Source organism: Mastomys coucha, unplaced genomic scaffold (genome assembly GCF_008632895.1).
Source record: "Mastomys coucha isolate ucsf_1 unplaced genomic scaffold, UCSF_Mcou_1 pScaffold6, whole genome shotgun sequence".
Classification (NCBI taxonomy): Eukaryota; Metazoa; Chordata; class Mammalia; order Rodentia; family Muridae; genus Mastomys; species Mastomys coucha.
The window spans coordinates 15,830,779-15,857,061 of NW_022196912.1; the positions used below are offsets into that span (position 1 = coordinate 15,830,779).

The 26,283-nt window shown below is 43.9% G+C and overlaps 1 protein-coding gene across 3 annotated transcripts in view; it reads right to left on the reverse strand.

Annotated features, from left to right (window-relative positions):
- Window positions 1–10,434: 10,434 nt before the first annotated feature.
- Window positions 10,435–26,283, reverse strand: part of Vit (vitrin) — a 113,042-nt gene continuing 97,193 nt past the window's right edge. For 2 of the 3 annotated variants that reach the window (XM_031356908.1, XM_031356907.1), the window contains 4 exons: window positions 17,574–17,677; window positions 15,181–15,407; window positions 12,818–13,331; window positions 10,727–11,081 (listed from right to left, as the gene is read on the reverse strand). In XM_031356908.1, coding sequence (XP_031212768.1) covers window positions 10,903–11,081; window positions 12,818–13,331; window positions 15,181–15,407; window positions 17,574–17,677 — 1,024 coding nt within the window. In that variant the 3' untranslated portion in view covers window positions 10,727–10,902. Of the gene's footprint in view, window positions 11,082–12,817; window positions 13,332–15,180; window positions 15,408–17,573; window positions 17,678–26,283 lie in introns of all 3 variants that reach the window. The other variant, XM_031356906.1, reaches the window with a different exon arrangement.

The following is a 26,283-nucleotide window of genomic DNA, read 5'->3' on the forward strand; positions in this document are numbered from 1 at the left end:
GTTGTACACAGCCAGACATTGTCACGAACAAACAAGCTGAAAGTGTATATAGATTGTACAATATTGGAACTATTTTTCCAATTACCAAGTTAGAGAGACCATTGGATAACAATCAACAAATTTCTAATTCCTCATATTATTGGATTTCAATCGATTAGGATATGTTGGTAATATTAATTTTCATATTAAGAAAAAGTAATTGTTACTTCCTGTTTTTGTTGTAAGAGGTGGATTTTGGTTTGTGTGGGTTTATTGAAAGATTATTTTCTTGCTTCTTCTAGGGTGTAGTTTTGCTCCTTATGTTGGTGTTTTCCATCTATTATCCTTTATAGGGCTGGATTTGTAGAAAGATATTGTGTAAATTTGGTTTTGTCATGGAATATCGTGTTTTCTCCATCTATGCTAATTGAGAGTTTTGCTGGGTATAGTAGCCTGGGCTGGCATTTCTCTTAGGGTCTGTATGACATCTGCCCAGGATCTTCTAGCTTTCATAGTCTCTGGTGAGAAGTCTGCTGTAATTCTGATAGGCCTGCCTTTATATATTACTTGACATTTTCCCTTTACTGCTTTAAAAATTCTTTCTTTGTTTAGTGCTGTTGGTGTTTTGATTATTATGTGATAGGAGGAATTTCTTTTCTGGTCCAGTCTATTTGGAGTTCAGTAGGCTTCTTGTATGTTCATGAGCATCTCTTTCTTTAGGTTAGAGAAGTTTTCTTCTATAATTTTGTTGAAGATATTTACTGGCCCTTTAAGTTGAGAGTCTTCACTCTCTTCTGTACCTATTATCCTTAGGTTTGGTATTCTCATTGCGTCCTGGATTTCCTGGATGTTTTGGGTTAGGTGCTTTTTGTATTTTGCATTTTCATTGACTGGTATGTCAATGTTTTCTATGGTATCTTCTGCCCTTGAGATTCTCTCTTCTGTCTCTTGTATTCTGTTAGTGATGTTTGCATCTATGACTCTTGATTTCTTTCCTAGGTTTTGTATCTCCAGGGTTGTCTCTCTCTCTGATTCTTTATTGTTTCTATTTCCATTTTTAGATTCTGGATGGTTTTGTTCATTTCCTTCACCTGTTTGATTGTGTTTTCCTGTAGTTTTTTAAGGGATTTTTGTGTTTCCTCTTGAAGGGCTTCTAGCTGTTTACCTGTGTTCTCCTATATTTCTTTGAGGGAGTTATTTATGTCTTTCTTAAAGTCCTGTATCATCACCATGAGAAGTGATTTTTAGATCTGAATCTTGCTTTTCCGGTGTGATTGTGTGTCCAGGACTTGCTATGGTGGGAGTGTTGGGTTCTGATGATGCCAAGTAAGCTTGCTTTGTGCTGCTTATTTTCTTACGCTTGACCCCCCTCACCCCCACCCCTCGCCATCTGGATATCTCTAGTGCTACCTGCCCTTGCTAAATCTGACTGCAGCCTGTCCTTCCTGTGATCCTGGTTGTGTCAGAACTTCTCAGAGTCAAGCTGTCTCTGGGATCCTGTGATTCTGGAATCCTGTGATTCTGGGCTTGTTAGAGCACCTGGGAGTGGAGCCTCCTCTGGGTGTTGTGGGACTGGCTGTGGAGCTTGCGCCCAAGGTCTGCTCAGGACAGCAGCCCAGAGAGACCTGAAGGAACCAGAGCCACTGGGCTGGCAGAGTTCCTGTGTGCCTGGTCCACTGGTCCCAGTTACTCCCAATGTTGGGACAGATGTTGGATCCTCCTCACCTCAGATTCTAGGCGTGTCAGAGCGCCTGGGAATGGAGTTTCCTCTGGGTGCTGTGGGACTGGCTGTGGAGCTTGCGCCCAAGGTTTGCTCAGGACAGCAGCCCAGAGAGACTGGCCAGTATTTTTCAATTAGAACACAGACAGACAGATAGGAATAAAGGAAAGAAGGAAGGAAATTTTGCCTTGAAATTGCGGTCTTTTGACCTTATTTGTTTTATGTGCTGGCGGCTTAGTAACTTTCCTTAGTGGGGCCCTCCTAGAGAAAGAAATGGGTCCTAGAACCATGATGTCTGTCTCCCTGGTCATATGAAGAACTTTGCAGTAGTCAATAATATGCAACAGGCAGGAGTTTGTCATCATGGGGACTAAGGGAAGAGACATACAGTTTTAGAGAGACAGACATTGGTTTTCTGAACAAGATTCAGCCTGCTTTCAGATGTTGAACACATTAGCATTCAACCTGATGCTTCATGGACTCCTAAAGCTTATTACTTAAGCTGGGTCTGCTGGTCCATGCCTATAGGCTGAGCACTTGGAAGGCTGGGGCAGGGGGAATCATACATTTTAGGCCAACCTGGACTACATAATGAGACCATCTCAAAGTGAATAAAATAGACTCATTAAATTACAGTGGTCACTTAGTAGGCTTGTTTTGCTTTTATTTAATTCCAGCACCCAGGAGACAGAGGCAGGCAGATCCCTATGCATTCAAGGCTAGCATAGCCTCCATAGGAGACTCTAGATTAGGCAGACATGCATTGTGAGATCCTGTCTCAAGTGTATAAATACAAAATTATGGTTATATAAAATGAGCAGCAGCTGGGAAAGCTGGGAAAGCTGGGTGGTCCTGTTGGGGTCCTGAATCTCGAGGCTGGTCCCTCAGTAGATATCCAACATTTCAGATATTTGCATTATGATTCATAGCAGTAGCAAAATTAAAGTTATGAAGTAAGCAATGGAAATAATTTTATGGTTGGGGGTCACTACGACATGAGGAACCATAGTAAACAGTGACAGCATTTTGGAAGGTTGGGAGCCACTGTCTTAGAGTGGTCTGTGAATTCCAAAGACATCCCCAGCAAGTTGTAGAGGCAAGTTCATGTGTGCAGTCTTGACACAATGCTTAGTTTATGACAGTCACTATTGGGCATAACTACAATTTTCTCACAAGACTGTTTTGTAATGGCTAGTCATGCATTCAAGGCATAATCCCATGAAAGTAATTATAGATTTTTAAATTCATTTGTCTGTGCTTACCACTGGACTACAAATTCCCCAAAGATACTGCCTTAATAAATATCTTTTTCCAAGACAATTTAATTCATCCTTTCAAGAATATTTCCTACTTATCCATGTAATCTAGTGGGAGACCTTCTTGGGACTTTAACTGGAAAATAACAATATTTGAAAACTCCCTTTAAGCTGAAAAAAAAAAAGTTCCTCGGACACAGGAAGATTGTCTTTTCTGTAAACTCACACTGGTTCCTGAGACAGCTGCTGGGGAAGAAGGACGCGCCCTGTTCACAAAGGGTTATTTAAAGAGCCAAGAGGAACAAGAAAAATCTGAACTTTTTCAATATGGCCCATTTTTTTTTTTTCAGATCCTTGCTGCAAAGCTTTCAACCTTAGCAAACAAGCTTCTGCCAGGGGTCATCAATTTCTCAGAAGTGAGAAAATTAGGTTGAGTGGAGTTGAGATGGCATGGGTACCAGAGAAGCTCGGTCGATGCTCCTGTCCGTTTGTGCTCATTTCTCAGAGAGAAAAGGGCAAGAAAGATTTTTTTTTTTCTGTTAAAGACACATTATTGAAGGCAGAGTTGCTTTAGGTGATTCTCTGGAGAGCCTGGGGCCTGTAGAGAGTGATGCCAAATGCAGACCAGAGTGGCAGGAGTGTGCAGGTCTTAACTCCCAGCAAAGCATGACCGAATGAGCCACCCTGCCATGCCAGTCTCTCCATATCTGCATAGTCTGCTTGCTTGGCTCTGACTGTGTCTGAATGACTGTTTCTTGTGTTTTTACTGTCATTCTGTTTCTACAGCACAGGCCGTGGCTTAGGTTGGCAGGATGGCATTGCAGCCAATCCCACTCCCCCACTCCCTGCCCATGCAATTCCATCATCCCCAAGATCTGAATCTCCCAACGACTCTGTGCACACTCAGCCACTCCCCATCAGCCTCCTCCTGAGTCAAGCTGGCAGAGGATATGCCCTTCATTTCATTTGCCCCATTGCCTCTCTCAAGCCATCATCCCCTTTAGCTCTCTTGGTTATAGTCTTGTTCTGTGTGCTGTCCCTGCGTGCCTCCCAGTCACCTCTCCATGGCTGAAAATACCATAGCTTCTATCACTATTTTTCTTTCAACCTGACTTCTGTCATCATTTCTGCTGATTTGAACATATGCACAATCAAGTCTGATGACATCACAGCTTCATAGTGCCTCCACTACCCAAGGTTCTTTCCTCTATCCAGCACACACACATAATTGTTGGCATCATGTAGTCAGTGTCCCATTGGAAGAAACAGCATTTCCCCATATATATACATATGCATGTACATCTATATATACCTGTCACTCAGGTGACGGCCATAGTTCATCTTTATTATCATCTCACTGGACTTGGAGTCACCTAGAAGGTGACACTCTTTGAGGGAGCTTCTGGAGGGGTTTAAGTCAGAGGGATGACAGACCTTGAGTGTGGGGAGCATCCTCCCTTGGATTGGGGTCCCAGACTGAGTAAAGATGAAAAATAAGGAAGTGAGCTTATAATATTTTTCCTCTCTGCATCCTTTCTAAGGACACAGTGTGACTAGCCACCTTATACTCCTGGTGCCATGCTTTCCCACCACAGTGGCCCAGGTACCTTTTCATTAACCATGAGCCAAACTGAACCTCTCCTCCTCCTCCTCTCCTCCTCCTACTCCTCCTCCTCCTCCTTGTTCTCCTCCTCCTTCTCCTCCTCCTTATTATTATTATTATTATTATTATTATTATTATTATTATTATTATTATTTAATCTTTTTTAACAGTCCAGTAGCTATTCCCTGGAACTGCACTGACAGTTCTTTATCCCATTCCTCCTCCCTCATCTCCAAGAGGATGTTCCACTCCCTGGAACCTCAAGTCTCTCAAGGGTTAGGTGCATCTTCTCTCACTGAGGCCAGACCAGGTAGTCCTCTGCTGTATATGTGTCGGGGAGCCTCAGGCCAGCTTGTGTATGCTGCCTGATTAGTGGCTCAGTGTCTGAGAGATCTTGAGGGTCCAGGTTAGTTGAGACTGCTGGTCTTCCTATAGAGTTACTTTCTTCCTCAGCTTCTTCCAGCCTTTCCCTAATTCATCCACAGGAGTTCCTGGCTTCTGTCCATTGGCTGGGTGTAAATATCTGCATCTGACTCTTTCAGCTGCTTGTTGGGCCTCTCAGAGGGCAGCCATGCTAAGCTCCTGTCTGTAAGCACACCATAGCATCAATAATAGTGTTAGGACTTGGAGTCTCCCCTTGCTCTGGATCTCAATTTGGGCCAGTCACTGGACCTCCTTTCCCTCAGTTTCTTCTCCATTTTTGTCCCTACAGTTCTTTTAGACAGGAACAATTCTGAATCAGAGTTTTTGACTGTGGGATGGCAACCCCATCTCTCCACTTGATGTCCTGTCTTTCTACTGGAGGTAGACTCTTCCAGTTCCCTCTCCCCACTGTTGGACATTTCAACTAAGGTCCCTCTGTTTGAGTCCTGAGAGTCTCTCACCTCCCAGGTCTCTGGTACATTCTAGAGGGTCCCCCCACCTCCTAACTCCCAAGGTTGCCTGTTTCCATTCTTTCTGTTGGTTCTCGGGGCTTCACTCTTGTTTTCCCCCCAATACCTGATCATGTGATCATGTTCCCCTTTTCCCCTCCTTGTCCCCTCTCCCACCCAGGTTCCTTTTTCCCTCTGCCTCCCTCCACCCCATGATTGTTTTCTCCCTTCTAAGTGGGATTGAAGCATCCTCACTTGTGCCCTTGACTTGTTAACATCCTTGAGTTAACATTCTTGAGTTCTGTGGATTGTATCCTGGCTATTCTGTACTTTTTAAGATAATATCCACTTATTAGTAAGTACATGCCATGCATGTACTTTTGGGTCTGAGTTACCTCACTCAGGACAATATTTTGTAGTTCCATCCATTTGCCTCCAAAACTCAGTATGTCCTTGTTTTTAATAGCTGAGTAGTATTCTATTGTGTAAATGAACCTCATTTTCTGAATCCATTATTTCGTTGTGGGACATCTGGGTTATGTCCAGCTTCTGACTATTATAAATAAGGCTGCTACAAACATAATGGAACATGTGTGCTTGTCATATGGTGGGGCATCTTTTGGGTATATGCCCAATAGTGGTATAGCTGGGTCTTCAGATAGAACTATTTCCAATATTCTGAAGAACTGCCAGATTGATTTCCAAAGTGGTTTTACTAGCTTGCAATCCCACCAGCAGTGGAAGACTATTCCTCTTTCCCCACATCTTTACCAGCATGTGCTGTCACTTGAGTTTTTGCTCTTAGCCATTCTGATTGGTGTGAGGTAACATCTCAGGGTAATTTTGATTTGAATTTCCCTGATTGATGACCAAGAACTTTTAACATTTCTTTAAGAGCTTGTCAGCCATTCGAGATTCCTCTGTTGTGAATTCTCTATTTAGTTCTATACCCCAGTGTTTGATTGGGTTGTTTGGTTTTTTGGAGGTTAGCTTCTTGATTTCTTTATATATTTTGGATATTAGCGCTCTATCAGATGTGGGGTTAGTGAAAAATATTCCCAATCTGTGTAGGTTGCTGATTGTCTTTTTGACTATGTTCTTTGGCTTACAGAAGCTTTACAGTTTCATGAGGTCCCATTTATTAATTCTTTTATTTATTTATTTCTTTATTTATTTATTTATTTATTTATTTTCGAGACAGGGTTTCTCTATATAGCCCTGGCTGTCCCAGAACTCACTCTGTAGACCAGGCTGGCCTCGAACTCAGAAATCCGACTGCCTCTGCCTCCCAAGTGCTGGGATTAAAGGCGTGTGCCACCACTGCCCAGCCCATTTATTAATTCTTGATCTTAGATTTATCAAATCTTGATCTTAGAACCTGGAGCATTGGAATTCTGTTTAGGAAATTTCCATTCCTGGCCCTAAACCCTGTGCCAATGACTTCAAGGCTCTTTCCTACTTTATCTTCTGTTAGATTCAGTGTATCAGGTTTTATGTTGAGGTCCTTGATCCACTTGGACTTGAGCCTTGTGCAAGGTGACAAATATGGATCCATTTTCATTTTTCTACATACCAATTGCCAGTTATGACCAGCACTATTTATTGAAGATTTTTTCTTTTTTCTATTGTATATTTTTGGATTCTTTGTCAAAGATAAGTGTGTGGTTTTATTTCTAGGTCTTGCATTCTATTCCATTGATCAACCTGTTGGTATCTGTGCCAATACCATGCAGTTTTTTTTATCACTATTGCTCTGTAGTATAGCTTGAGGTCAGGAATAGTGATTTCCCCCAGAAGTTCTTTTATTGTTAAGAATTATTTTTGGTATCGTTGATTTTTTTTTGTTGTCCATATGAAATTGAGAATTGCTCTTTCCATATCTTTGAAGAATTGTGTAAATCCTGCCAGAGAGAACTAGTCTCCCAGGAGTGCTCTCATTCTTAAGCCCAGAGGTGAAATCACCACTTTTGCTCCAATAACAGTCCAAAGAGGGATCTGCCAGGAGTGCATAGAGCTCAGGAACAGCGGAGCAGCCAGGGACAGGATCCTTCCAGTCTCCATCTGTGCCCCAGAGCTAAGGCTGTCTCACAGCCCTCTATACCCAAATTATGCCCAGGAGAGAGCTGGTCTCCCCAGGAGTGCTGATACACCTAAGACCACAGGTTCACAGGCTCACAGGCCCACAGGAGGGACAAGCTCCAGTTAGAAACAGCAAGACCAACTAACACTAGAGATAACCAGATGGTAAGAGGCAAGCACAAGAACCTACGCAACAGAAACCAAGGCTACTTGGAATAATAAGAACCCACTTCTCCCACCACAGCAAGTCCTGGATATCCCAACACACTGGAAAAGCAAGATTCAGATTTAAAATCACATCTCATGATGATAATAGAGTACTTTAAGGAAGACATAAATAACTCCCTTAAAGAAATACAGGAGAATACAGGTAAACAAGGAGAAGCCCATAAAGAAGAAACACAAAATTCCCTTAAAGAATTACAGGAAAATAGAACCAAACAGGTGAAGGAATTGAACAAAACCAGCCAGGAGCTAAAAATGGAAATAGAAAGAATAAAGGAATCACAAAGGGAGACAACCCTAGAGATAGAAAACCTAGGAAAGAGATCACGAGTCAAAGATGCAAACATCACCAACAGAATGCAAGAGATAGAAGAGAGACTCTCAGGTGCAGAAGATACCATAGAAAACATTGACACAACAGTCAAAGAAAATGCAAAATGCAAAAATGCCTAACACAAGACATCCAGGATATCCAGGACACAATGAGAAGATGAAACCTAAGGATAATAGGTATAGAAGAGAGTGAAGATTCCCAATGTAATGGGCCAGTAAATATCTTCAACAAAATTATAGAAGAAAACTTCCCTAACCTAAAGAAAGTGATGCCCATGAACATACAAGAAGCCTACGGAACACCAAATAGACTGAACCGGAAAAGAAATTCCTCCTGTCACATAATAATCAAAACACCAAACACACAAAACAAAAATAAGAATATTAAAAGCAGTAAGGGAAAAAGATCAAGTAAAATATAAAGGCAGGACTATCAGAATTACACCAGACTTCTCAGCAGAGACTATGAAAGCTAGAAGATCCTGGGCAGATGTCATACAGACACTAAGAGAGCACAAATGCCAGCTCAGACTACTATACCCAGCAAAACTCTCAATTGGCATAAATGGAGAAACCAAGATACTCCATGACGAAAATAAATTTACACAGTATCTTTCCACAAATCCAGCCCTATAAAGGATAATAGATGTAAAATTTCAACACAAGGATGGAATCTTCACCCTAGAAAAAACAAGAAAGTAATCATCTTTCAACAAATCCACAAGATAGATAAACCCTTAGCCAGACTAACTAAAGGGCACAGGGACAGTATCCAAATTAACAAAATCAGGAATGAAAAGGGAGACATAATAACAGAAACCATGGAAATCCACAAAATCATCAGATCCTACTACAAAAGCCTATACTTAACAAAACTGGAAAATCTGTATGAAATGGAAAAGTCTCTCAAGAAAGAAATCGAAGAAGACCTCAGAAAATGGAAAGATCTCTAGATTTTGTAGTCAGATACCAGGTACCAAAGTTAAATCAGGATCAGATAAACCATCTAAACAGTCCCATAACCCCTAAAGAAATAGAAGCATTCAAAAACAAATTTTCCCAACCAAAAAAACCAAAAACAAAACCAAAAAACCCAGGACCAAATGTGTTTAGTGCAGAATTCTATCAAACCTTCAAAGAAGACCTAATACCAATACTCTTTAAACTATTCCACAAAATACAAACAGAAGGAACACTACCCAATTCATTCTATGAAGCCACAATTATGCTCATACCTAAACCACACAAAGACCCAATAAAGAAAGAGAACTTCAGATCAATTTCCCTTATTAATATTGATACAAAAATATTCAAAAATTCTTGCAAACTGAATCCAAGAACACATCAAAGTGAGCATCCATCATGATCATGAAGTAGGCTTCATCCCGAGATGCAGGGATGGTTCAATACACTGAAATCCATCAACGTAATCTAGTATATAAATAAAATCAAAGAAAAAAACTACATGATCATTTCATTAGAAACTGAGAAAGCATGGTATTGGTACAGTGACAGGCAGGTAGATCAGTGGAACAGAATTGAAGACCCAGAAATGAACCCACACACCTATGGCCATTTGATCTTTGACAAAGGAGCTAAAACCATCCAGTGGGAAGAAAGACAGCATTTTCAACAGATGGTGCTGGCTCAACGGGAGGTCAGCATGAAGAAAAATGCAAATTGATCCATTCTTTTCTCCTTGTACAAAGCTCAAGTCCAAGTGGATGAAGGACCTCCACTTAAAACCAGATACACTGAATGTAATAGAAGAGAAAATGGGGAAGAGCCTCGAACACATGAACACAGGGGAAATGTTCCTGAACAGAACACCAATGGCTTATGCCTTAAGATCCACAATTGACAAATGGGATCTCATAAAATTGCAAAGCTTCAGTAAGGTAAAGGACATTGTCAATGGGACAAAACAGCAACCAGCAGATTGGGAAAAGATCTTTACCAACCTTATATCCGACAGAGAGCTAATATCCAATATATACAAAGGACTCAAGACGTTAGAACTTCAGAGAACCAAATAACCCTATTAAAAATGGGGTTCAGAGCTAAACAAAGAATTTTCAACTGAGGAATACTGAATGGCTGAGAAGCACCTAAAGAAATGTTCAGCATGCACTCCCCTGTCCATCTCTGAATCCTCCTTTGTATGCACTGTGTGTGTATTTTACAAGCTAATAGATGTGTCCTTGGGTGAGGACATGAAGCTCAGTCAGGCTCCTCTCACTTCACTTTAGTATATACCCACATCTAGTAGTGGTTTTTATTTTGTTTTGTTTTGTTTTGCAAGAAAAGGAATAGTGAAGTATGGATTCAGGACAAATGTAGAGACTCCTCATCCCACGATTAGAAGCAGTCCTCATAATTCTTTGAAACATTTATTTAAGCAATTCCTACATTCTCATGACAAAAAAGAAAAAAGAAAAAAAAAGGGAGAAAACAATAAAAAGAAACTTATGGACAATTACAGAGTTCTAATGAGAAATGTAAACAAACTCATAAATGCTCAGTTCTTTCCCGTCATAAGAGCTGTACTCTCCTCTGGATATGTATTTTGAAAACAACTGTCAAAATGTGAATTCTTCAGTACACACAAAGCAGTACAGTATTTGAACCCAACTCAAGAGCTGATAGCTTTTTAACTGGTAGGTTTTGAAGCATTTACACCACCAATGGCAAAGAATAGTAACACCGAATGCATTTTCCCAAGCTCTATCAGAGCCCTCCCCCACCCAGTCCACTCCTTCCCCGCAATAGGAACAATGCTAAGGATAGTCCCAAGGGTGAATGAGGCAGCCTTTGGCATCCTCTCGTGTTCCCGCCTCAGTTGCGAGGCTGTGAGTTGAACTCTGTACAAATATTCTGGATGATCCTGGGGACAAGTTTGTAGAGGTTGTCAAACTCATCCACAAAGAAGGAGTGGTCCTTGGCAGGGTGAGTGGCGATTTCCTCCAGCTCGTCCTGAGCAGCCCACGCGATGCCGATTGCATATGTGATCACCCCTGTGGAGACAAAGATGGGATGAAGCAAATGCCCCCAAGCAAAGGCGCTGACAATGAGTATTTCCTTCTGGGTTCCCCAAATCAGAAGTGTGCCAAAGAAAACAAATGAGAGAACCCCAGTGAGTTCTCTAGTTTCTAGAAAAAAACAGTGTGCCTAGTTATTCAACAGACACTTTGGATATCCATACTATAGCAACAGCAACAAAATTAATAATATAGCTGTTGTCCTAAGAGTTTATAGTCTTTTGGCCTTATTTTAACCTAGGGTCTTTTACAGCTACAATAAAGAAATAGGCTGCAAGGGGGCCATCCTGGAGCAGAACGGACCAATACCACTCACTGGGTCCTCAGAAGCTCAGGAAAGATCTAGTGTCTTTCCCTGCTGTCTCTGGATCAAGTTCTAGAACTCTCAGCTCCTTCACCAGTGCCATGTCTGCCTGCATGATGCCATGCTTGTTTCTGTAATGATAATGGACTGAACCTCTGAACCTGTAAGCTAGCCCCAATTAAATGTTTTCCTTCATAAGGGTTGCCAAGGGGGCTGGAGAGATGGGGCAGCGGTTAAGAGCATTGATTGCTATTCCAAAGGTCCCGAGTTCAAATCCCAGCAACCACATGGTGGCTCACAACTACCCTTAACGAGATCTGACACCCTCTTATGGTGGGTCTGAAGACAGCTACAGTGTATTTACATATAATAAATAAATAAATCTTTAAAAAAAAAAGAGTTGCCAAGATCATGGTGTCTCTTCACAGCAATAGAAATAGTACTTTTCATCTAAGTATTGTGGCATGTACTTATAATCCTAGCACTTGGGAAGCTGAGACAGGAGGATTTTGTGTTTGAGGCATGCCTAAGTCATATAGAAAAAAAGCTCCCTGAAAAAACAAAATCAAAAACAAAAATCAAAACAAAAATGAACACTCCCTTTCAATATTACATTTTTAAAAGCATTATTATTCTATAAAAGTTACAAACACAATTTGGAGTCAATAAGGCTAGAGGTTTGACATCTTTCCTAAAGCGATGAATCAACTTCCCGCTTGCTGCCTTCTGCACATATGGAAGGAGCTTTAGGTCACAGCATGTTAATGAAAAGGGTACTGTTCCATCATTCCAGGCGCTGGATACGTGAGGGATACTCGAGGAACCGCTACTCAGAATCCTTTTGATTCTGTGTCTTCTTCTCAGAGGTCCTGTGCTGTTTCTCCCTACCACTCTCCCCATGGTTATGAACACACATACACACACATACACACAGGCACACCCACCCACACACACACACCCACACACAGACACACACCCACACCCACACACGCACACAGATACACACACCCACACACACAGACACCCACCCCCACACCCACCCACCCATAGACAGACAGACACACACACTAAAAAAAAGTCTATTTATGTGTGTGAATGTTTTGTCTATATGTGCATATATGCATGTAAGGTGCCCACAGAGATCAGAAGAGGGCACAAAATCCCCTCGAACTGGAGTTTCAGATGTTTGTGAGTCATCATGTGGCTCTGGAAATGGAAACCAGGTTCTCTGCAAAAACACCAAGAGTTTCTAACCAGTGAGCTACCCCTCCAGTTCCCTGTGGATATTTTAAGTCATAGACAGAAGCAATACATAAAAGGGCAGATCCTCCCTGTGCACCAAAGGACACTGGTCCTATCTCTTTTCAAGAGATGCTTCTGGGCCCACGTTTACAATAGGAGTACTCACCCTTCTGGTAGGCAGCCATGGCTGGGATCCGCACATCATCGTAAGACCTGCCGTCAGTGATAAGGATCATTACCTTCCTCTTGTTCGGTTTGGACTTCTTGAAGAGCTGTTCGAGGGCATACTGGATGGCAGCCCCTGTGCTGGTGCCTCCGCTCCAGTACCCCACCCTCCTGATGGCACTGAGGACGTCGGATTTGCTGTTATACTTGTCAAATCCAAATTCCAGCCGCTGCTCATAGGTGTACTGCACGGCCCCGATGCGTGTGTCGGTGTCTGAAATCTCAAACTCCCTGCTGAGGTTGGCCACGAACTGTAGAACTGTGCGGAAGTTGCTTGTCCCCACGCTGCTTGACCCATCAATGACAAAGCCTATGTCGGCAGAGTTTAAACAGGTCTTGCTGCAGGCTAGGCGGTCCGTGTCACAGACTCGCTTCACCAGGGGCTGCACGGTCTTGTGAAGGCTGAGCCAGCTCTGCACGTTGAAGGAGTAGAAGCCATTTGTTCTGCACACTGCCTGGAAGAGAGAGAGGAAGAGTCTAGTCCAGATCAGAAGTCAAGTCCTCTAAAGCCTGCCACCAAGACCCTTCACCACTGGCAGACTTTTCAGAGTCCTACTTCCTGTATTGGACTTCAGAGCACACTTTCTCTATTCCAGTTTCCTGGCTGGGTACTACTGAGGTCAAAATCCCGCCAGTAACATCTACACCCACTCTCCTTCCTCCCCTAAGCTGGGTCCCTGTCTCAGTGGAAAACGGTCTAATGAATACATTCACAGGGAGATGTGCAGTGTTGGCTTTTAGCTTTATATTTATACTTCTATTAGCTTCTCAACTCATTTGTGCTGGAAACCCCTGTATTGTAGCTTTGTGGATACCAACCATCACAGGGACAGCTAAATAAAGCTATTGTTCTGATGCACAAACAGGGATGTTTCCAGGGCAACCCCGTACTCTGCTAGAAGGGATTCAAACTTGCTGAGGGACCATACGTGTGTTAGAGTTACTCTAGATGCCCCTACAGTCTCTTACTTGGTTCCCACTCTCATCTTGCAACATGAGCCCCTTCATCTGGAATGAAGGGCCAGCTGTGAAGGGACATCTTTGAGTCTCTGAGAACTGGAACACCAGCTTTATCTGCCAGTAAACTCCAAGCTCTGCCTGCCGTACACCCCTGCTTCTAGGCAAATGAGTGTTTATTTGTCCGTGCCCAAGCTTGTCCCAGGGGAAAAAAAATGGAAGAGAATGGCAAATAACTCCTGAGCAGGTTGGTTAGATGTTCTTAGAAGTGACTAGGCTCGTGTCCTGAAAGTGGGTCATCACTCCTCCATCTTAGTAATCTCTGGGGATCTGGCAAGGTCAGACTTGATGGCTACAAATGAACGTGTATAATGACAAAATTATTTTAAGCAAGAAGTAACTTAAGTTTTTCCTAGGAAATATATATATATATATATATATATATATATATATATATATATATATATTACTGATTTGTAAACACCTAAATGGGGTTCATGCAACTTTCCACAATCTAGGTAGATGAATGCTGGGACAGAGCTGAGTTCTGGCTAATGGGTGGAGAGACCGAGTGGCACAATAGCCTGTGTAAAGTCACAGCAGGAGACAGTGGTGGCACTGGCTGTGCAGGCTGACCGGGGAGGGAAGTTGGTCTTCATTGCAGGGTGCCTCAGCTGCAACAGGTAATGGTGAATTATTTGGATCAAGGACCCCAAGAGACTGGCAGGGTGCTTCAGCATAAACTGGAGAGACTCAAAAAAGGGAATGGGCCAGTGACACAGTGCTATCTTAGTCCTTGGGGTGGCTTAGGCCTGGATAATAGCAGAGAATGAGAGCTGTGAAGTGGGTATCCGGGAGGAATTCTGGGATGCCACTGCCCTTGGGCCTTCCAGGAGTGGCAGAGAAACATGACCGCTCTGATCTAGGAAGTGTAGAATTCCTTTGTTTCATTTGTCAGATGGACTGGATTCACTTGTAGGGTATGTGTGTCTGTGCATGTAGTGTGCATATACATAAATGCAAGCATGTGTGTGTGTGTGTGTGTGTGTGTTGTCTGCCTGGCTGTTTGGTGTCCTCTGAAGCTGTGAGAGGGGCAAAGTGAGGTTTGAATGACAGTTTGGGGACACTGCACTTGCCCTCTGCTTGGAAGCTGCTGGCTCTGCAATGACCATAAAGTTTGGCTTTGAAAGGACAAGTCCAGGTTCCCCAGGGGAGCCTTCGCTACTTGCTTACAAGGTTCATGGACATTCCAAGGCAGCTCTGAGGCCATGAGAATGCTTCAGGGCTCAGTGGCTCCTGCACTGGAGCAGCTCCCTGGACACTCCCCAGAACTGGACGGTTATGTACCTTGCTGGCAAAACTGGGCTCCACCACATGCTGCTTCTCCCTTTCAGCAGCCCCTTCGACAGTGATGAAAAAGACGTTAATCCCCGACTCTCTTGCAACTCGTGACACCTCTTCCACTTTGTCTGTGGGCCAGCCATCCACCATGACCACCGCCACATTGGGAGCACTACCCCTGTTTCCATTTGCTTTGGAAAAGAAGTTCTTGGTTACAAAGGAGATGGCGCGGCCTGGAAGAAGAAGAACATTTGTGCTTGTATGATAGTGGTAAGAGGTCTAGAAAAGTATACTCATTCAGCCTCAAGTTGAGTGTGTGTGTGTGTGTGTGTGTGTGTGTGTGTGTGTGTGTGTGTATCCTCTGAAGGGAGTTTTTGTCTATATGAATATGTAAAAGGCCACAGTGTCCAGGAGATTCCCAAATGGGTTCTCATTTCAGTTACAGTTCAATTTGCCTTGTTCAGACTTTAGAATTAACATAATTTCACTCATTGCTCTTCAGGGTTTGGTCAGCATCTTGGCTCCCCTGGCCTGTCAATTGAAGGCAACAAGTGGTTGCATTCAAAGTTGCTAGAGAAGCATCTCAGACAACCACATGGACTGGCTGCAGAGACCCTGTTGTTAATGGAAAGCCATGACTGTGGAGGACTCAAGGCTCAAAATCCCCAGCAGTCTCTTCCAGCATAATATTACGTACCTCTAGTAAAGTGTGTAAGTTGTAAGAAGCCATAAGATTTCACATGACCCCATCAATCTTAAATATGGAGGCCGGAGTGAATCAGAGCTTAGCACACATTCCATTCACCTGGAAACAAGAGGCTGAGATCTGAAAGCTGCACTACCCATGGTTCTTTGTGCCTAACACTCCCCTGATGTGTTTGATCCAGGCTTAGAAGATGAAAGCCAAGCAGGGACTGTGACTTTGTCTCTGCCACTTCTGCTGGTCAGACAGTAGTGTGTTTGGTTTCTCTGCACTAGGATTTGTTGGCAGTTTTGATGGTATCAAGGTGTTAAGGGTGGGGCTTGCTTTGTGTGTGTGTGTGTCTGAGTGTGTGTGTGTGTGTGTGTGTGTGTGTGTGTAAGAGAGAGAGAGAGAGAGAGAGGGAGAGAGGGAGAGAGAGAGATTGGGGAGTGTAGGGCATGGTGCTGGAGCTATGAGCTGTCACCATGGCAACACTCTGGATGGAGCAGGTTCATGAAAAGGCATTGTAGACAACATTTGAAAACTGGTTTTCTGGTCTTGGAAGAGGTAACAGTGCCCTAACTGTCCCTTGTTTGGCACAATGCCTTGAGAAGTCATTTTGAACACTTCCGCTACATTTGCTTTCTTAGTTCTTTCTATGCTGCTCCATAGACCAAATCCCCATGCGCCTCAGTTACATAGACTATGTTCACTGAACTCCGGCATGTTGCAGAGGCAGAGTGAGAACATATTGCTCTCTGAAAATGCATACCAACTGGGTTAGGACACCTCTCTGAATCCTTGCCAGGTTTTTCTCATTGAAAATTTGCTTGTACAAGTGATAAATTGGACACAAATATGCAATCCTTCCATCATGCTTATGATGCAGGAAATGTGGATTTATGGACAAGGATTTGGTGACTTGGCTATGGCTATTTAGCAGTGCAATGCGGTGAAGGATTCTGCATTTGCCAAATATGTTCTGGTCACTACAGAAATAATGAGAGGGAGGGAACTAATTATTCACACTCTCTGAAGCTCTAAGGATGCTCTGTGGAATTCAGTTCTGCTCACTGCTTTACTGCACACAAACCACTGTAACTTGCACTTGAATTGCTTTGGCTTTAAAGAGTTGGAGGTTCCATGAAGCACAACCAGCCTTCCTTCCAGTCTTTGGGCATGGCTGGTGTGGAAACATTTCCTCTTGTCCGGCCTCCTCTGCTTATACAGGTAAAACTTCTGGAGCTGATCCAATAAGGACTAGATTTTGGACGTCTAGCGGTGTCCACCCCTCCTAAGGTTCAGACACTATGGGAGACTCATTTTCAAACACAGGACTCACCTCTCCACAAAGTCACCACAAAACAACTTTGATGGGAACAAGACCTCCCTAAAGGACCTCATGAGTGGAACTGGTGACAAAATTTGGTACTAACTGGTTGGTAGATTCTAGGCTAGCCATGAAGTAGTCACAATAGCTGTCCTTCTAGGCCTGAGAAATGTGGCTGCAACTAAAGAACTGGATGGGTAGGACGTCGGAGGCACAAGTGTTCTGACCCGAATCTATGGTAATGCCCTAGGGAAGATACAGAGGCTGCGTGTCATCTCTTGATGGGTTATTTTTTTCCACCTCCTCCAATATAGAATATTATAAGACAGCCACATAGAAGGTGCACCATGGTAACAAGGAAGAACTACTCGAATCTGGGTCACATACCTACATTAGAAAGGCCTCCTCTCTGGGTAATTTTCTCTATAGCTGCCTTCAGATCGTGAGGATTCATGTGAGTTTTGAGGTTAAACTGGGTAGCAGGGTTGTCTCTAAAGAGAACAAGAAATGAAAGTTAGCTGGAAAGTTACTCCCTCCAGAGGAAGGCAGATATCATGGTGGGTTCCTTCCCATACAAACAAAACTGGATGCCGTGATAACGCCTGGCACAGTGTTCATGAAGTGCTCCACAGAGGACAAGGTGCTGAGACAAGGGAGCCTGCAGCCCTCCACAGGCAAGGTAGGGAGGACAGCAGGCTGCTGGGGGCAGCCTCGGAAGGCTGAGTTCTACTTTTCACTGTGCTACTTTATGGCTCTGTGGTCTTCTCGCTTCATCTTAGAGCAGGGAGCAAAGCTCTTTTTACTTTATTTCCTTAGTGATGCACTTGCCTTTTTATCCCCTTGATTTTGTTGCTTGACATCTTACATGTATATGCACATATGATGTGTCCCGACAATCTTCCCTCCTCTAGCCTCTTCTCTTCCTTCCAGCCCCCTCACTGCCACCCACAACCCCGTCCAACCTTTACTGCTCCCATTCCCAGATTAATGACTTTTGGGTTGGTTTTGTGATCCATTGGCTTAATTGGGGCCACTGTGTGAACGTTGGATTGGAAATGCATACTAGCTTGGTGGGGTCATCCGAGGGAGGTGAGTCAGGGCGGTGATTCCTCCATTCCCAGGATCTCTCAGTCCACCTGGGTAATCTTGAGAAGTCATTTAAGTCTTTGGGTTCCAACTTCTTTACAGAGATAAAAACATCATCAGAACAGTCACATTGCTGATGTCCAGTGGAATTCTACCATAGGAAGGGGAGCAGTGAGGTCTGAATGTCTCTCGATTAGACCTTCTGCAGGAAGGGCCTCAGCTGTTAGCCATGCCCTGGGTGCCCCATTGCACTGGAACCAATTATGAATAGTGGTGTCAGGAAGACCACTGTACCCATCTCATTTTGTGACTCCTGCAAGTAGGTGACATGAGTAAAATATCACCAGAAGGTCAATGTCATCTCCCTGAAGGCTGAAAAGAGACAGCTGGAACAGATCTGGGGTGATTTCTCTGGTGAGACAGAATAAGGACCCTTCCCTAGAGACAAGTATGCACGCGTGGGAGAGCAATGAGAACAGGCTTGAAACTGTCAAGCAGAGGGTGTGGAGGAGTACCAGAGGGGTGACGTCTGTGCCAGGTGTGTGCACCCACAGTCACGGTGCAGCAAGGATATGTCTCTGGAGCCACTGACACTCAACCCCAAGCAGAGCAGACTCCCCTGGTGCATATCCTGTGCAGCTACACGGGGCTGCAGGCTTCCAAAAAGCCTTGCTTGGTTCAAACATGCTGTCATCTTGAAACTCCAAGTTTCTGATCAAGGGAGGCTGCACATCACAGAGCCAGGACAGGCTGTGGGACCAAGTCCTCAAGAGGTGGGAGGTCTTGTGAAAACTTTTTCAGCACTGAGCAGCTGCTTGGACAGTTTGGGGTGAGAAGTCTAAGGTGTGTTCTTAGCATGATCTTGGGACTGCAGTGTGGTCCACAGGGGACTAACTAGTCCTCGGGACTTCAGACGAAGGAGACCTTCTCGGACTCCTTCCCATCCCTCTTCCTTTCCTATTTCCAATCTTCTTCACTGTCTCGACTGTTAGCTATGCCCAGAAGGTGTATGCTTATCCAAGTGGCAGGTGCCAGCAATCTAAAGGGTCCACTACCTTCACAACAGTTCAATAAGTGCTGTTTTTGCCTCCAGCCATGACCTCAAACCCGGTACTTGTTCACATAACACTCCCATGTCCCCATCCATCATGTCCCAGCGGTTCTGCCCGCCTTAACTTTTATTCCTGATTCTATGATGAAATTCTATTAGCTGCGGCAGTGCTGGCAGTGGCATCTGCCAGAGGGCTCTTCCTTTTGTTCTAACTCTGCCTGTAAGAGTGCTCTGTCAAAAAATCCTCAGGGGCTCTGGATATAGACCAGTGGTGGAGAATGTGCTTAGCAAGTGCAAAGCTCAGGCTTTGATCCACAGCATCAAAGTTAGCTCATGCCTGGTTAGCATGTGTTAGGCTCTGGCTTCAATCCCCAGCATCAAGAATGAATGAGTGAATGAATGAATGAATGAAGAGTGAGTGAGTGAGTGAGTGAGTGAGTGAGTGAATGAAGCTCCTTGCTGTGGCCTGAATATTATTTTGGGTCCATATCTTGGGAGGTTAGTCCCTAGGTTGACAGTGGTCAGTGATTGTAAGACCTTGATGAGTGTAGGTCTGGTGAAACATGCTAAGGTCACTGGAGGTCATGTGGAAGGGATTGTGGTGAACTCCAGTAAGTCATCACAAGAGCGAGGCTGAGCTTTGAGTTGCTCTCTGGCATACTGACTGGCAATGTGATGGTCCATTGGCTTGTACTCTTGTCATCTTCTGAGAGATCTCACTAGATCTGAGTTGATGCTGCTGTCCCTTCCCTTGAACCCCAGAATTATGAGATATTCGCTTCAAAGATTAGTTGTTTTATCATACTAAGAAAAAAAAAGTACTCCTATTGTTAGACTTCATATTTTTGTTTTCAAAGCATTTGTGATTTAATTACAACTTACCAACTAACTCTCCTTTTCTTTCTCCTATTTATTTATGCACCCATTTTGGGATTTCCTATATTCTAGTGAAATGCTTTCCTATGTTCTAGTAAGTAGGCTGTTTTCTATCTTTGTGTTTTTTATTCTTCCTTCACCCCTCAGCCCTAGCTGACTCAACTCTCTCTAATTCATAGCACATCACACAGTGCATGGCATATATACCAAATAAACAATATTTCTTGTCTCACTTCCACGCATCTCTCTCCTGGCTTTCCTGGGTGCTCCCATTATGAACACCTTCTTGACTTGTCAGAACTTGTCAGTACACACTGGTAAGTTCTCTCTCTCTCTCTCTCTCTCTCTCTCTCTCTCTCTCTCTCTCTCTCTCTCTCTCTCTCTGGGACAGGGTTTCTCTGTGTAGCCCTGGTTGTCCTGGAACTCACTCTGTAGACCAGGCTGGCCTCGAACTCAGAAATCCGCCTGCCTCTGCCTCCCAAGTGCTGGGATTAAAGGCGTGCGCCACCACCGCCCAGCAAGTTGCCTCTCTTGAACCTCAGGTATACATGTATACATGCAATGGCTCTCACGTATCTCCATCAGAAGGTACTCAGATTTGGTAGTTCCCAAACTGAAGGCGTTTCTCCTTCCTGTCTGCTCTGCTCACCTCCACTCCTCTTCCGTATTCTTTGACTCACTGGATTATCCAGTACTTAGCATCCTCCCCAAATGCCATATCCAGTCAGACCTACCTCTTAGGTTTCTCATAGCTCTGCCACCCTCCTTAGTCTCAGTGTTAGACTTTGGTCTCCTGACTGAACGACTGAGGTTCTGTTTGGATCTGGACTGTCTCTCAAAGGCTCATGGGTTGAGACTGGCGTTATTAGGAGGTAGTAAAACCGTGAGGCAGTGGGAGGAGTGAGCTCACTGGGAGCATGCCTTTGAAGAAAGTGCGATACATAAAACAGTAGCTAAAAATGTTGAGCATTTCCTCATGGGCATGCGATGCGACTTAACCCTCTTTGACTTCTAGCCTCACAGCAATGCAGTTCATGAGTCTGTTGTTTTCTTCTGTGGCAGACTCGGGCTGTATGCATGCACTGTGATAACTTGATACAACCTAGAAGAATCTGGGAAAAGAGCCTCAGTGAAGGTTGTCTACACTGGGTCAGCCTATGAGTATGTCTATGTGCGATTGTCTTCGTCAACTTTAACTGATGTGGAAAGGGCCAGACTAAAAGGGCAGGGCACTATACCCTGGTTTGAGGCTCTGTACCTTGTAAGAGCAGGGAAGGTTAGCCAAGTACTGGGCCTGCTTCCGTCTATTGTCTCGCTGCTCTTGGCTGTGTTGAGCTGTCCTGAACTCTTGCCTTGACTTTTCCTCAGTATGGTAGGCCAACAAGGCTGGAGTAAGCCTGCTTTCTCCTGAGTTGCGTTTTGCCAGAGTTTTCCATTACAGCCACAGAAACAACACTAGAACAAGTGCCCTCCCACTGAATCACAGCCCAGCTTCTTTTCTGGTTCTTTGTTTTGTTTTTAGATAGCATCTCACATTATGTAGCCCAAGCTAGCCCGAAACTTTACGCAGACCAGACTGGCCTTGAGCTCACTGGGACCCGCCCACCACCCACTGCCTGCCAAGCTTTGTGATTTGAGGTGTGCACCACCGCGCCTAGCCCTTCTGTTTGCTTTCCGATCAGCTCCTCTCTCATGAGTCTGTGAATTCAGGCTTGTCCCTAGTTCACACCTCCGTCACACTGTAGATGTTCCTTCAGCACTGTCTAGGGACACTCACCTCCAGATCAGCATATTTCCTCTCCGTTTCCCAAAGGACCAAACTACGGACTCATGAACATGGAGTCCACAACCAACATCACTGTCACTCTCGCCCATTCATCTTACCTGTATGTAACTCATGCCTACCTGTGCTACCTGCAGTGATTCATGCCCACCTGTGCTACCTGCAGTGACTCATGCCCACCTGTGCTACCTGCAGGGCGACTCACACCCACCTAGTCTTAACTGTAGGTAAATAATGCTCACCTGTGATTACCTGTAGGCAACTCATGCCCACCTGTACTTACATGCAAGTGACTTATGCCCACATGTGCTTACCTGGCAAACATGTTTCTGTGAGCCGCATGTTAGCTTTTTTTTTTACTTTTAAAATAGCAGTCTCAAAGCAAAGTGTGCTCATGTACACACACACACACACACACACAGAGAGAGAGAGAGAGAGAGAGAGAGAGAGAGAGAGAGAGAGAGCAAGAGCTATAAATTAACTATTAAAATGGCTCTAGGAAAGAGCGGAGACAGTAAGGCCATCTGTTACCTTATTCAACTGTGTTTAGTCAGGTAATTAAATATTTCCCCCCACTTCAGCATATTACCAGAAATGATTGTGAAAGCCTACGAATGTGTTTTTTAAAATGAATGTACAGTTTAGCGAGTCAGCCAATCTCCAGATAAGTAGATACACAAATCCTGAGGTTCAGCTGTAACCCAAGAGCAGGTGACCTTCCTGACTTTGGATCCCTGGTGCTTAGCACGTAAAAGGGAATACATACTGGGGGATACACCCATGAGAGGAGCAGAGGTCCAGCTGTCTTCTTCCTTGGCTCATTGTCTGTGTGGTAGAGCACTCTGCCTCAGAGCTCTGCCTGTCTCCACTTTCCTGTGCCACACCATGCATTTACACATCGCACACAGATTGGTCCTTAGAGGCACATGGTTCAGCTATTCATACACTTGGTGAAAGGTGCTTTTCATGTTATTTAATGTCATTTCTTTAAAAATTATTGCCTCCTTAACTCTTTAACTAGACTTTAGAGTCCTAAAGAGAAGAAACTCTACCACATATCTTTATTATCTTAGTGGATTCAAAGGTTGGACATGGGACCTCTGAAACCCTTCCCAATGGTTGAAGTGATGGTGATTATGATTATGCGCAAAGACATGGAACTGATTCGCCAATGGTCTTCCTGGAACTTATCATCAAACCACTTAGATAAATCTTATATTAATACTTCTTCTCAATGTCACAGGGCAGAATGGCTTAGTACGTGGTAAACAATAATGCTTACCACATTTCGTTCTGTTTAAATCAAGAGAGTGAATGGATTGTTAACCTGTAAGTTATGGCAACTCTTAGGATGGAGCATAGGCATGCACGGGTGTGTTTGTTCTCTTCCAGGATGGGTAGGCTGGGAGTCACCTGGTTATTTCTCAGACAGGGCTGATGTAGTCCAGGGCTGATGTAGGGCTACTTCTGCTGAAGAGTTCCTATGTTGGGGGCTTTGTCATCTGAGTCGTGGTGTTGACATGCAGAATCTCTAAGAGAGGTAGGTGTCAGATGTGACCCTAGTGGATGTTGTCTGCGTACTGAGAAAACTATCTTTGGAATAAATTAATGCAGACCTTTAGGGACTGGATTGGTTTTCACAAGAATGTGTTGTTATGAGGAACCTGGCTCCTCTCCATAGTTCTTCAGAATGTGTCTCATATGTACCTCTGCCCCTTGTTAACTCCCTCCATGAGCTCCTCACCAGAGTTAGGCAAAAGCTGCTAACCCACTCAGACCTCTGGAAATGTGAACTAAATAAAATTATCCTTCCTTATAAGTTAACAACCTTCAGGTATTTTGTTATGAAAATAGAAAAACAGGGAAAAATAATATTTAAGAGATTATGACCATAATATTTTTATGTGGGCAATCTTTGAATTTTTAATTTTATTACAAGTTCTCATGAAATGAAACCACATTTTCTGCCTCAGCAGGATTAGAGATATACTTTGAAAAAAAGCAAGAAAATAAAGAGGTTTACAGTTTAAGGACAAAACATAAAATTGTTCTACATTTGGAAAAAGAACTAGGCTTAACGCAAAGAAAGTAACGCAGAGCCAAGACAGTTGTGTGTAGAAAGGGAAAATTTGCACAACAGCAAATGGTCGTTGGGAGCAGATTTTGGAAGCAAGGACACCTGTCAGAGGTGAGTACCAGTGGCTTCTCTGAAGGATCCTGGGCCTCATCTGAGGCATGTCACATAGTCCTGCACTTGATTTTCCTGCAATGCCTCCCTATGCTAATGAGGCATCTTCATACTTTAGCCTTCAGCCAATGACCTTTGTCCACCCTGGATATGCTCACCCGCTTCCCTAAAACTATATAGCCAAGTAGACCCCAGGATCCTGCCTGTTATAGACTCTGCTTCATCCTTCCAGTCCAGTGTGCAGCAGCATCTGGACACCCTGAGAGGGAGAAAGAGGAGGATGTAGAACCACACTGGAGAAAAATGGGACATTCCATCTGATGGCCTGGGAGTCCCTCCCAAAGTAACTGGCACACCAGCTGTTAAACTGGAACCACATTGGGGGCCTCCCCAGTGGGTGCTAGGATATCCAGGCGTATAGCTTCCCAAGTTCACATGGCTCTGGTTCCCTTGGAATGAGATGCAGATTTGCTGCTGGTGAAGATGCATGAGGTCTGAGGTTGTGTCTATGTGGATCACTAAGTGGCAGAGTCTTAGTGGATACTTTAAAAACCCAGAACATAAACAACAGTGTTGCCAGTGATGAGGAACGGGAGAAGAGTAAACAGAAGTCTAGAGAAGGGGAGCTGGAGATGTGTCTCAGGGGTGGAGAGGATGCACCGCTCTTGCAGAGGACTGGAATCCGGGGCTCATGTCCAGCAGTTCACACTTACAACTCTGGCTCTGATGACCTCTTCTGGCCTCTGTGGACAACTATATACATACTCACATAGCCCCATATAAATACATGCATACACACAATTAAAAATAAAACTAAGTCTTAAAAGAGAAATCTAGAGAAGGGACGAGAAAGACAGAGAGGAATGAGTGGGATGGAACTCTATAGCCCTGTGATTGGTCACCTAGGAGGAGCCATGTGGTCAGTGACACAGGATTCACATGTTAGCAGCATAGGCTGAAGGAATCCTCATGCTCTCCCCGTCTGGTTGCATGATCTATTCCTGAGAAGCTAGTGATGTCTTGCCTCCACTTGTAGAAATTAGGATTTCATAGAACTTGACAAGGGCATCAGAATTTTTAATGATTCCCTAAATGGCCCTAATGTACATCAAGATGGCTGTCCACTTTTCAAGAGGGAGCGTGGTCTCAGGGGACCCTGCAGAAGCCCAGCCAATGTGTGATAGATAGGAGCTCACGGAGATCACCAGCAAAGCCAAGTGTGGCTGTTTTGTATGTGCCTCAAGAGAACTACACAGGCGAGTATTAGGGTTAGCTGAAGGAACAGAACTGAAAAGAATATATATTATATGTAATATAGTATATAATATATATATATAGTATATGTATACTATATGAGCTGGTCTAATAACCCCTCTTTTAATATATAACATATAATGTATAATATACAATATACTATATATTAATATAGCTGATACAATATATTTCTATCAAATATATTAAAAGTATATATTATATATGCTATATATCATTTATATAATGGAATACACACATATATAAATATAACACAAACATAGATGTGTATACATGCCAGATGTATTTATTTCTTAACGCTGCTCTTGCAAATGCATGGACTAAACAATGCACAACAGGTTCACAGTTTCCAAGGTCTGGAGCCCAGAGCTGAAGGTGCTGCCAGGGTGCCCATCTTCAGGAGAATGCTCACGGACCTTACCCATGACTCTCCCCTCCTCTGTTCTCAAAGCCCACAATAGGCATTTTACAGTCTTCCAGTGGGGGTCCTTGGTGGACAATAGCTAGGAAAGGTCCTCTGTCATCACAGGCTTGTTCTACTGGGTCAGCTGGGTGACCATCCCTCTCTCTAATCATATCCTCAAGGTCCCTTTGGTTTACAGCCTTCAGACATTTGCATGTGGAAAGCTGTTAGGGCCATTGCTCTGCTACACTTGCCAATGCAGTCTTTCCCTCCTCCCTCCACTCTGACTGACTGCGGATAGGTGGCGCCACTGAGCCACAGAGGGCTCCCGCAAGTCTACTGCGCCACTGTATGTGAAAATTGCAGGGATGAACCCTGAGATTCCACCTCACACCAGTCAGAATGGCTAGGATAAAAAACTCAGGTGACAGCAGATGC